At 43.8% G+C, this 13,187-nt stretch overlaps 1 protein-coding gene across 1 annotated transcript in view; it reads right to left on the reverse strand.

Annotated features, from left to right (window-relative positions):
- Positions 1-13,187, reverse strand: part of VPS13C (vacuolar protein sorting 13 homolog C) — a 452,448-nt gene that overhangs the window by 138,484 nt on the left and 300,777 nt on the right. Inside the window, exons 54-55 of the mRNA XM_088446402.1 lie at positions 8,416-8,781; positions 7,610-7,699 (exon numbers count right to left, since the gene is read on the reverse strand). Of these exons, the coding sequence (XP_088302528.1) occupies positions 7,610-7,699; positions 8,416-8,781 (456 nt within the window). The remainder of the gene's footprint in view (positions 1-7,609; positions 7,700-8,415; positions 8,782-13,187) is intronic.

Genomic DNA, 13,187 nt, shown 5'->3' on the forward strand with positions numbered 1-13,187 from the left:
GTTTATACAACATAAGGGTGGGTGGGAGGGCCCAAGGACAATTCCATCTTGCACCTTTTTTTTTTCTTGGCATTATGTACAGTTTGGGGCCTAGTTTTTCAAACTGCCATCCTGTCTGCCACTGCAGTGTCACTCCTAGATGGGTCACTTGTTTGTGCCGCCCACTCGTGTCGCTTAGCATAGTCATCCAGCTACCTCAGTGCAGCCTTTTGGACACAAAAACACTATTGTGAGGTGTGAGGTGTGCAGAATAGACTGGAAATTAGTGGAAATTAAGGTTATTGAGGTTAATAATAGCATAGGAGCAGAAAACCCAACACATTCTGTGATTTTAGCTGTTTTTATACCTTTTTTAAAAAAAAATACAGATCCAAAACACAAAACCCAGAACCCAAAACACGGAAGGGTGGTTTTGGCAAAACCAATCCAGATCCAAAACACGAAGAAAGATCCAGATCCAAAACACAAAAAGTGGCCGGTGCACACCCCTACAAATAACACAAATAAGTGGTGATTTCTTCCTCTGAATGTGAACAGAAAGGATGATCGTACCGCACTCACGTTCAAATACTATGACTTCCACATATGAAGGTATCTTTAAATCAGATGGCCTCGTCACCACTGTGCAGCATACCAATAGTGAAGTTCACCCCAACTCACACTGATCATAAATTCATAAGCCAATAAAGGTATCTTTGAGCTTCGACACTTCTATTCGTTATGGTTGATAACTTATCCTCTTACTCCAAACGTATGGATATGGAATGGGATAAAGTGGAAACCAACCATCAGACATCAGTTTAAAAGGTTTAATGGTTCTTCATACAATACAAGTTAAAAAAACGGGTACCAAGTGAAAATTAAAACAGATGGAAAATAAAAACAATCACCTGAGTGGATAAAAGGTCTGGACTTTTTCACCACGGGTCACTGCTGTAGAAATCCACAGGGTCCCCTTGTATCCTGCTACAACCAACGCTTTTCAACAATAAGTCTTTCTCAAGGTGTGTAGTGCAGGATACACCAAACAGCTCTATATACCCCTAGGATGTCACTCCTCCCAAAAAAGGGGCGGGGGTCTCAATTAATCATACTCCATGTTGTGCATAAATATAAATAGAATGAACATATCTAACCATCACATAAAATAGATTACCTTTTTAAGGAATCCCATACCTTATGACCAAAGTGGAACAGTGATTGTAAAGGGTAAATTCTATATAGCGTTCCAAAGCATGGAATGCATGGTGTCCGGAAGTGAACAGCTGACAAACCCCGTAATCGCCCGAACCAATCATCGCGGATCACGTGGTCAAGTGGCAGACCAAACCATGCGTTCCAAATCGGTGGAGCGCATATTACCCGGAAATTCAGAAAGGGATGAACACGTGTTATACCACGTGATGTATACAACCCATTATCGCGAGTCACGCTAATGACTCGGATTAGAAGTACCACGCCTACTTGAGCGTGTTTCGGTAGTGGCAATCTAAAGCAAGCTTTTGAAGCCTCTTTGTATATGGAAGGTCAAAAATTCTACATCCCAAAAAATGCGTTCCAAACCTCTGTTTGAGGGGCGCAATATAGCGTTTCAAATACCCGGAAATCAGAATGTTTTGGATTCCTTATAAATATCGCATATATATATATATATATATATATATATATACATATATAAACATACATACATACACACATACAATACACAAAATGACAATATATTATAAAAAATATGTGAAAATATAGAAATTAAAAACATTTTGTAACATCTAAAAATGATTTCATATAATGATATTGATAAAATAGGTAAGAGAATATGAAAATAAATATAGACTATTGCTCCCTAATAAACATCATAAAATCACTGTAAAAGATCATTATAAAAACCATTTGGTTTCAAAATCAAGTTTAAGACCCTTGGGAATTAAAGTTCCCAAGGTAAAAATAGTTTATTTCTTTTTGTGCTAACCTTTCCTCTGCTATATTTTTTATCCAATGATTAGGAATAAGTTGTATAACACAAAACAGAAAAAGGGCTCTTTTTGTGGGGCACTCTTATATGTAATTTATGAAAATTAAAATTAAACTTTTAATCTGATTTATTTAAAATATGTTTCCAAGGTATACATACAAGACAATACAAGAACAACAATTACTATAACTATGTTGCAAAAATGATTATACTGTGTGTCCTGGAATCTATGAATAATCAGAGTCTTAAGCAATAGAATAAGGGCATTACATCTGATCCATAACCTGAATCAGGTATACAAATTATTTTCTTATAAATTTTGCTTAATATTTCTGCCAGGAAAAATACACATGCAACATAGATAGAATCATAGAACTACTAGTTCTTTAGCATATAACACTCCGATATACACAACTGCCAATTGACCCTGCAATGGGGGACTATAGAAACAACCCATTCACATAGAAAATATGTCAGATATATCAATCATATCTCTGCTCTCTTTAAGAAGCATATAGTTTATACAACACTTCTGACGCAGTTAATTCTGATATTATCTGCCTCTTACCAAAGGACACAGTATCTATAGATGGGGTTATACCCACAATGTTTGTATATTATTAGTATCGGGGTTCATATCCATACATAGTGTTAGACCCAGAGCTAATTTGTGATACTATATATCACCTCCAATCACAGTTGTTCAGTTATTCACAGAATCTATATACAAATTGATGCTCCTGCCTGTACACCCATCATTTGGATATTTAAATAGTAATTATGCCGGGGTGTGCGTGCGCAGAGATATTACATTCATGCAGTATATGAGCATTACATTTATGAAAAATGGCTTAAATAACCTAACAATGATACGTATTGTAAACAGACACAGCGGTCTGGATGGGGTGATACATATACCCTTGTTGTCTATCGGAGTGGTAGAGACTGGTCAGCATGTGCACCAGCTAGACCATATTCGTTGTAGGACACGCGTTTCGCCTATTGCAGGCTTGTTCACCATCGCTTGAGGTCCAAAGCCTCAACTCATACCTTTTGTGCATATTTCCGGGTAAGTATTCCGATCACGTAATCGCGGGAGATCAGTTCTCCATAGGCTCAGTGGCTCACGTGATCACCTGTCATTAGTCACATGTGTGAAAAGAGCCATTCAGCATTGATTTTGCTCCGTCCATCACATGTATACTAACTAGCCAATAAGATGGAGTGTCACTCCTTAACTTCAAAAAAGTTAACCTCTACATTGCTGGTATAATAAGTACATATTTTGTTCCAATTACAGCACGATTATAACCTAACATCATACAGATAATTTTAGAGAATCAGTATTATGCTGATTTCTAATAGGGAAGGGGATTGGTTAAAATTGTAGAAAAATCATGAGTCAGCGAACTCCATTCAATTTCTTACATAAAATTAGATAATCGTCATTATCCAGAAAGAGAATTAGTCATTTAAAATGGGAATTAAATTACACATATATAACCAATAAAATAAACTAAATAAAGAGTATGAATAAACTGAAATGAGTCAAATTCATCAAATATTGTAAATAAGAAAAATAACCAATATAAAGAATTTGAAGGAATTGTGAAGAAGCATTGAGGGATATTACTGAAAGATCCTATATTGAATAATTATCTTGATAAAAACCCAAATTCATATATCGAAAGGCAAACAATCTGAAGAAGCATATAGTTAAAAGTGCTATAAGAACGAAAGAAGTTGATAGACCAATTATGTCGAAGGAATTCTACCGTTGTGGCACTTGTCTTATGTGTAAAAACTGTAAGAGTAAGGATTCTGTCATCACAACATATCAATCTCAGAGTAATTTAAATACATTTGAAATCAGAGATTTTATTACTTGTCATAGTAACAATATTGTGTATTTGTTGGAATGTAGTTGTAAAAAACAATATGTGGGCCGTACTACTCGGAAGCTAAAAGAGAATGGCCGAACATCTGCGCAATATTAGAAAAGGTTTTATTAGTCATGGGGTGTCTTCTCATTTTAAAGAGAAACACAACTGTGACACAAGTGAACTTACTCTGTTTTGTGGTATACAACTTATTCCTAATCATTGGAAAAAAAATAATGCAGAGGAAAGGTTAGCAAAATCAGAAATGAAAACTATTTTTACCTTGGGAACTTTAATTCCCAAGGGTCTTAACCTTGATTTTGAAACCAAATGGTTTTTATAATAATCTTTTACAGTGATTTTATAATGTTTTTTAGGGAGCAATAGACTATATTTATTTTCATATTCTCTTACCTATTTTATCAATATCATTATATGAAATCATTTTTAGGTGTTACAAATTTTTTTTTAATTTCTATATTTTCACATATTTTTTATAATATATTGTCATTTTGTGTATTATATATATATATATATACACATACATATACACGATATTTATAAGGAATCCAAGACCTTCTGATTTCCGGGTATTTGGAACGCTATATTGCGCCCCTCAAACAGAGGTTTGCAACGCATTTTTTGGGATGTAGAATTTATGACCATCCTTATACAAAGAGGCTTCAAAAGCTTGCTTTAGATTGCCACTACCGAAACACGCTCAGGTAGGCGTGGTACTTCTAATCCGAGTCATCAACGTGACTCGCTATAATGGGTTGTATACATCACGTGGTATAACACGTGTTCATCCCTTCCCGGATTTCCGGGTAATATGCGCTCTACCGATTTGGAACGCATGGTTTGGTCTGCCATTTACCTGCGTGATCCGCGATGATTGGTTCCGGCGATCACGGGGTTTGTCAGCTGTTCACTTCCGGACACCATGCGTTCCATGCATTGGAACGCTATATAGAATTTACCCTTTACAATCACTGTTCCACTTTGGTCATAAGGTATGGGATTCCTTAAAAAGGTAAACTATTTTATGTGATGGTTATATATGTTCATTCTATTTCTATTTATGCGCAACATGGAGTATGATTAATTGAGACCCCCGCCCCTTTTTTGGGAGGAGTGACATCCTAGGGGTATATAGAGCTGTTTGGTGTATCCTGCCCTACACATTTTGAGAAATACTTATTGTTGAAACACGTTGGTGGTAGCAGGATACAAGGGGACCCTGTGGATTTCTACAGCAGTGACCCGTGGTGAAAAAGTTCGGACCTTTTATCCACTCAGGTCATTGTTTTTATTTTCCATCTGCTTTAATTTTCACTTGGTTACCCGTTTTTTTAACTTGTATTGTATGAAGAACCATTAAACCTTTTAAACTGATGTCTGATGGTTGGTTTCCACTTTATCCCATTCCATATCCATACGTTTGGAGTAAGAGGATAAGTTATCAACCATAACGAATAGAAGTGTCAAAACTCAAAGATACCTTTATTGGCTTATGAATTTATGATGAGTTGGGGTACGCCCGCCTTTTTATACTACATCATTTGCATGGGTGAACTTCACTATTGGTATGCTGCACAGTGGTGACGAGGCCATCTGATTTAAAGATACCTTTATATGTGGAAGTCATAGTATTTGAACGTGAGTGCGGTACGATCATCCTTTCTGTTCACATTCAGAGGAAGAAATCACCACTTATTTGTGTTATTTGAGAGACTTTTTTTCATTACGAATTACTACACTATATTATTTTCCTCTTGTTTGTTCTCTTTTTTCCATTTTCGGCAAGATTCCATACAAGAAGAACTACAACTGCATCCATCACATTGAACATTTCCTTTGAACAGTAAGACTATATTTATAGTATTTTATCGGTTTCTTTGCTGTATGATGTGTGCTACTTTATAAGGAGTGCACAGAGTTTTAGGGTTGCCCAATCTTTTTGGTTTGTGACTAAATTATTGTGGGTTGGTGATCCCCCTTACGGTCAATCCTTCTTTGCAGCCCCTTTGTGCGCAGTTGTCCACTGTACAATTCTGTTTACAAAAGACCAATGTCTAAGGCTGCCTTATTTATATATTTAGTGGAATCTCGAAGATTCTCCAACTAAATCCAGCTGTTCTCTGGTAGCATTAGAGGCTAAGGATTCTTCCAGACCGTTAACCCAAACCTCCATGGCACGAGCCACCCAGCAAATAGCCATAGCTGGTCTGCACGCAGCTCCCGAAAGGGAATAGGCAGATTTAAGGCAGCTCTCTATTCTCTTATCTGTAGGATCCTTTAGAGACGACATGGAAGGCATCGGAAGAGAAGCGCTCTTCACTAAGCGTGTAATATGCGAATCCACAACTGGTGGAGTTTTCCATTTGGAGAAATTATTTTCAGCAAATGGGTAAGTTGAGGCCAGATACCTCTGTGGCTGATAACGCTTCCCTGGCATCTTCCACGCATTCTCTAAGTGATTCACTAGTTGATCAGACAACGGAAATACATGTTCAACCATCTTTTCTTCCATAAAATATGCATGTTTAGATTTAGGCGTGGGAGGCTCACATTCTCCTCACTAATCAGGACTGCTTTAACAGCCTGTATTAGCCCAGTAATATTTAAACTTGACTTGACCTCCACTTCCTGAGGAGCGGACTCATCAGGTAGTAGCCCCTCATCTGATGTTACATCCTCATATAGATTGGCCTGTGAGAGCCACCTGACTCTTTTCCTAGGTCTAGTGCTAGGTGCGTTAACCTGCCACATCTCGGTCATACCTTGTAATGCCGCAGGAACTGTATTACTCCACTGTGGGTGTAGTACCTGTGTGGGTAAATATATCTGCTGCAAGACCTGGGCTGGCAAAATACGTTCTGCCATCTTTGTCAGTACCCCTGAAACATAGTCCCCTGGTAGCGGCTGTTTTGCGACAAGAGTCGCAGAGGAAGCTGGAGGGGTATAACATTGCATACATAACTGTTCAGAGGTTATGTCTATTCTTAAAACTGCTGTACATTTCTTGCAATGCAGTCTATTAGTTGTTTGTCCGCCATAAGCATAGTTTCCTGGTAGCCCGCTGTCCCAGGCGGCTTAGTGTGGACGCAGGACTCAGTGCCTGGCCACACTTACTGTCAACCCCAGGGAGTCCCCAGCCCTGGAGGAAAAAGACTGTGCATCGGCACGCACCACGGCGGCACGTGTCACTTACCTGTGTCCCCGTTGTCCAGCCGCAGTCTAGGGAACCTCCGAGGTCTCTGCCAGGTAAAACCTCAGAGGCCCGCTGTGAAGCACGGATCAGTACTGGCGACCCAGCACCGGCGGGGTGAAGACGCAGTAGTGCGAACTTCCACTGGACTGTCTGCACTACTGCCTATAATGAAGAACTTCAGGGCTGTATGCACCAAACAGCCCCACTGCGTGTTCAGTGACCGACTCTGGCCGGGCACCTAACGAAAATGAGGAGCTCCCGGCCTGGGGGCGGGGTATAGGGGAAGGCCCCGATGCATCCTGGGAGAAGAATTTAACTGTGTGGTGCCCAGATGACCATGCATCACCTATACCCAAGGTTACCTGTGGACCTCCTATGGAACCCAAAGTAGAAAAACTAGAATATATGTACAAAAACAACAAAAAAAGCATTACAGTTAGACAGGTCTATTAGAATTAAGCAGCACTGTTAAGAATCATAAGCCTTTCCCAAATAGAGGCTATTGCTAAAAAAATAAATAAATAAATAAAAAAAATCGCTAACCTCAATTTTCAGGTTCCAACGTCTCTTTCCACTGTCTACTCGTTCAATAAGAGGTTCCCACACAGTGTACATTTCATTATAGTAGTGAATCTGTGAAAAGATAGAATCATTCAAATTTGTTTTAAACACACTCAAATCTATATATTGTCTCAATGAAAAAGTTGTAATTTAGATTGATTTTACAAAAGTAAAACATTTATTGATATTCATTAACACATTATATTGACATATTTCGGTATTAAACATAGAAAAACCAAAACTGTTCTATCTAGTTAAAGACAACAGAGAAATGATGCTAGATTTCCTACTTCTAGAGCTCTAACAGCTCCTAATCATTAGGGCTGCTGCTTTAATCACCCATGACATATAATGAGCTATATGGGTGAATAAATACTGCCACTGAAGCAAGAAACATTTTTTTATACCACATAACACTGAGCTGTGGTTGTCAACTAAGCAGACTATGAAGCTTATGTAATAGGGTGCAACTTGCAGCCACTCTGGGAACTCCTGTGAGTCTTCCTGTATTTTTAAAACAGCTATAATTTTAAAGGCAAAACCAAGCTGGTTTTGCCTTTAAAATGATTGCTGCTTTAAAAATACGGGAAGACTCACAGGAGTTCCCAGAGCGGCTGCACGTTGCACCCTATTACATAAGCCCCTGTATGTACTGTATCGGAGTATATTTTATAAAGTCACTAATATGCTAGACTAGAGAAAGCAAGATAGAAAAATGGTACTTAAAACATTGTGGCACACAGATTTATTCTATCCGATTAACAAGACTCCACTCATCATCAAGTTACCTCCAATGTGGTGTCAGCGGTCACATTCATGAGTGATGTCCAGTTTGTCACAGATCCTATGAACGTAGTTTCCACCAAGAGCAGCGGTACGGTGCGGTGACCAAGTCCACACTCGAGAGTCACTTGCACAGCTTTCACTTCTAGATTAAAGTTTTCCACCTTCTGAGGGCAATCTGGGTCATGAAAACATTCTGTAACCTCCTGAGCAGAGTCCACTCCAAGGAACCAATTATTGCAGCTGTCCATTGTCTTTATGTCCCAAATGTTTCTGTGGTCAATCATATTTTCTTTAGCTTCGTCCTCATTAGGTTTTGGCTTCAGTGCAGCCATGATAGTCAGCACAGTATTTAAAATGATGGGTGAGATCTGTGCAAAAATATGAGATATTGTAAGAACTTACCCTTGTTATCTCTATTTCTACGAAGTCCATAGGGTTCCACAGGATACCTTGGGGTATAGGTGATGATGTCAGGCATCGGGCACCATAGAGTTAAGTTTCAGCCTCCCAGGATGCACTAGGGTCCCCCCTCCTAAACCCCGCCCCCGAGCCAAGGCATCTCAGTTAGGTACCAAGCCATAGGCCGGAGGAGGAGAAGGAAGAGAGAGAAGAAAGATCTGGACACACACAAGAATCACATTCTCACCAGAGGGAGACGGAAAAACCGGTGACCAGAGCAAAGCCCATCTGCAGCACAGGTGCGACAGGGCGGGAGTCCTGTGGAACCCTATGGACTTCGTAGAAATAGAGATAACAAGGGTAAGTTCTTACCATATCTCATATTTTCTATATCAGGGTCCATAGGGTATCCACAGGATACCTTGGGGATGTCCCAAAGCAGTATCCTTTAAGGGTGAGGACGCTCCTGTGCTGGAAGGAGAATCCGCCGCCCGAAGGAAGCATCCTGAGTGGCGAAGGTGTCAAACCTGTAATACCTCACGAAGGTATGGACAGAGGACCATGTAGCAGCCTTGCAGATCTGGACTGCAGAGGCACCACGTCGAGCTGCCCACGACGGACCCACAGACCTAGTGGAATGAGCCTTCACAGAAGGAGGAACCGGCAGGCCTTCATGAAGATAAGCTTCAGAAATAGCCATACGGATCCAGGCTGCCAAAGTTTGCTTTGAAGCAGGCCAACCCTTTTTACGGAAGCCATAGAGGACAAACAATGCGTCCGACTTCCTAAACGAAGAAGTGCGGTCAACATAAGTCCTTAAGGCCCGCACAACATCCAAAGTGGCCTCACCCACTGAAAGGCCGGGTGAGTTAATAGCCGGAACAACGATTTCCTCGTTAACATGAAACTGGGAAACAACTTTGGGAAGAAAGTCAGGACAAGTGCGTAGCACTTTCTTGTTCCCATGAAAAATCAAGAAAGGAGGTCTACAAGAGAGAGCCTCTAAATCAGAAACACGTCTGGCCGAAGCTATGGCCAGAAGGAAAACAGTCTTAGCTGTTAACCATTTAAGATCCACTGAACCCAGTGGTTCAAACGGCGGTCCTTGGAGAGCCCTCAGGACCACAGCCAAGTCCCAAGGAGCCACAGGTGGAACAAATGGCGGCTGAATTCGCAGAACACCTTGCATAAAGGTGCGCACATCAGGGATTGTAGCAATCCTACGGTGAAACCAGACAGACAGGGCCGAAACCTGCACCTTCAAAGAAGCAAGGCAAAGCCCATGGTCTAGTCCTGCTTGTAGGAAGGAGAGTACCCAAGACAGACGAAACTCCCGCGGCGCATAACCTCTCGGTCGACACCACTGGAAGAACGTATGCCACACGCGATGGTATATTCTCGCGGAAGACGGTTTCCGAGCTCTTAGCATGGTTCGCACTACCGAGCTGGAAAACCCCCTGGACCTTAACATGGCCGTCTCAACAGCCACGCCGTCAAAGACAGCCGAGTCAGGTCCGGGTGAAGACAAGGACCCTGTGACAGAAGGTCCGGTCGGAGCGGTAACCGCAGAGGACTGTCCACGGACAGACCCTGAAGGTCTGAGAACCAGTGCCGTCTGGGCCACGCGGGAGCTATCAACAGGAGCGTTCCTCCTTCCTGTTTGAATTTCCGGATTACCCGTGGAAGAAGGGAAACCGGAGGAAAGAGATAAGCAAACCGGAACGTCCACCGGACGGACAGAGCATCTACCAGAGACGCCTCTTCGTCTCTTGTGCGAGACCCGTACACCGGCAACTTGTTGTTGTGCCGGGACGCCATGAGGTCGATCTCTGGAAGACCCCACCTGTCCACCAGCAGTTGAAAAACGTCCGGGTGCAGGGACCATTCCCCCGGATGAACGTCCTGGCGACTGAGAAAGTCCGCCTCCCAGTTTAGCACTCCCGGGATGAAGACAGCAGATATGGCCGGAAGATTGCGCTCCGCCCATACCAGGATCCGAGACACCTCTACGAGAGCCGCCCGACTTCGGGTTCCTCCTTGCCGGTTTATGTAGGCCACGGTGGTAGCGTTGTCCGACTGGACCTGCACTGGGCGACCTTGGAGAACCCGATGCGCCTGCTGGAGAGCATTGAAGACCGCTCAGAGTTCCAAGATGTTTATTGAAAGCTCTGCTTCTGCCGGAGTCCACCTGCCCTGGAACAAGTGTGGACCCGAAACTGCTCCCCAGCCCCGAAGACTGGTGTCCGTTGTCAACAGGACCTAATTCGCCACCCAGAACGGACGACCCTTGTTGAGATGGGTAGTCTGCAACCACCAGGCAAGGGACAGGCGAACCTCCGGAGTGAGCACTATCGTCTGGGATTTTAGAGACTGAGGCAGTCCATTCCATGTGGACAGGATCAGGTGCTGCAGAGGTCTGGAGTGAAACTGGGCATATTCCACCATGTCGAATACCGACACCATGGAGCCCAGTAACCTCATCGCCGAGTGCAGAGACACCCGGCGGCTCTGCAGACAACTGCGCACCCTCGACTGTAAGGCAGAGATCTTTTCCCCCGTCACAAAGATCCTTTGCTGTCCAGAGTCCAATAAGGCTCCGAGGTGCAGAATCCGCTAAGACGGGATCAGGGTGGACTTCTGACAGTTTATCAACCAGCCGTGCCGTTGCAGTAGCGCAATGGTCAGGTCCAAGTGGTGGAGAAGGAGCTCCGGAGATCCTGCCACTAAGAGAAGGTCGTCCAAGTACGGCAACATACGGACTCCCTGCAGCCGCAGGGAAGCTGCCATGACCGCCATCACCTTGGTGAAAACACGTGGTGCTGTCGCCAGGCCAAAAGGTAACGCCCAGAACTGAAAGTGGTGGCTGCGGATTGTAAACCTGAGAAACTGCTGATGGCGCAAAAGAATAGGGACATGCAGGTAAGCGTCCTGTATGTCCAATGACACCATGTAGTCCCCAGGTTCCAGCGCCAGAATGATGGACCGTAGAGTCTCCATCCGAAACTTCGGCACCCGCAAAGATTTGTTGAGAGCTTTAAGGTTGAGAATCGGACGAAACGACCCATTGGGTTTCTGCACCAAAAAGAGATTGGAATAGAAACCCTGGCCCCTCTGGGAGAATGGAACAGGCACTATAACTCCAGCCTGGAGCATAGTGTGCAAAACCTTCCGCAGCTCCGTGGCTTTGTTCTGGTCTGATGGTAGACCAGTGGTGAAGAATCGAGCCGGGGGTCTGTGCCGAAAGGAGAGGGCATACCCGTGTGAGACCACCTCGAGAACCCAAGTGTCTGTCGTGGTGACCGGGCGAACTGCAATAGGCGGCCTCCCACTTTGGGATCCCCCAAAAGGAGGCCCGGACCGTCAGGCCGCAGGCTTGTCATCTGACTTAGGGGCTGGACGTCTGGTACTCCAGGCCTGCTTCCGGGGCTTGGCCGATTTCTTGGGGCCAGCCTGTCGGGGAAAGGACTGTGCCTTAGGCCTGCCCTGGGCCCTATAAGGCCGAAAGGACGGAGTACCTGAACGAGAAGGAACAGCAGCCGACGGGAGACATGCAGATTTAGCTGCCGCCAGCGTGGCTACAATCTTGTCCAGGTCCGGACCGAAGAGAACTTCTCCGTTAAAAGGCAACGCCTCCAAACCCTTTTTAGAAACAGCGTCCGCCTTCCAGGATCGCAACCACAAGGTGCGACGAGTATCCACAGCTGCCGAAGAAAATCGAGACGCCAGGGAACTAATATCCAAGGCCGCTTCGTTGATATTAGTGGCCGAATCTCGGAGAATGCCGATCAATTCCGTCTGCTCAGTCGGACCGTCGGACGCCTCCAACCCATCAGCCCAGCGCTCCATAGCTCTGGCAACCCAGCAAATGGCCATAGCTGGCCGCGCTGCCCCCCCCCCGCAAGGGAATAGACGGACTTCAGGCAGATCTCCACCTTGCGGTCCGTAGCATTCTTATGGAAGGACATGGATGGCATGGCTAATGTGGCACTACGGACAAGGCGTGTCACATGAGAATCCACCTGTGGAGGGGATTCCCACTTGGCAAAATAATTGTCCGCAAACGGATACGCCACTGCTAAACGCCTTTGATGCTGATATCGTTTGCCTGGCTGTTTCCACGGTTCCTCTAGGTGGTCAACTAATTGTCCCGAAAGAGGAAACACTGTGGTATCTCCTTTAACATCCTTGAAAAAGGCGTATTTGGACTTTGATACTGGAGGCTCCTCATCTTCAATAACTAAAGCAGAACGGACTGCACGAATAAGGCCAGGTATATACACACCTTAGACTTAGCGTCCGACTCTTTAGGACGGGAAGGTTCCTGGTCAGAAAGATCCAGAATCTCCCCATCATCGGTCGTCCCGTCGTCGTCCTC

This window comes from Taudactylus pleione, unplaced genomic scaffold, assembly GCF_031769625.1.
Source record: "Taudactylus pleione unplaced genomic scaffold, aTauple2 ptg000019l, whole genome shotgun sequence".
Lineage (NCBI taxonomy): Eukaryota > Metazoa > Chordata > Amphibia > Anura > Myobatrachidae > Taudactylus > Taudactylus pleione.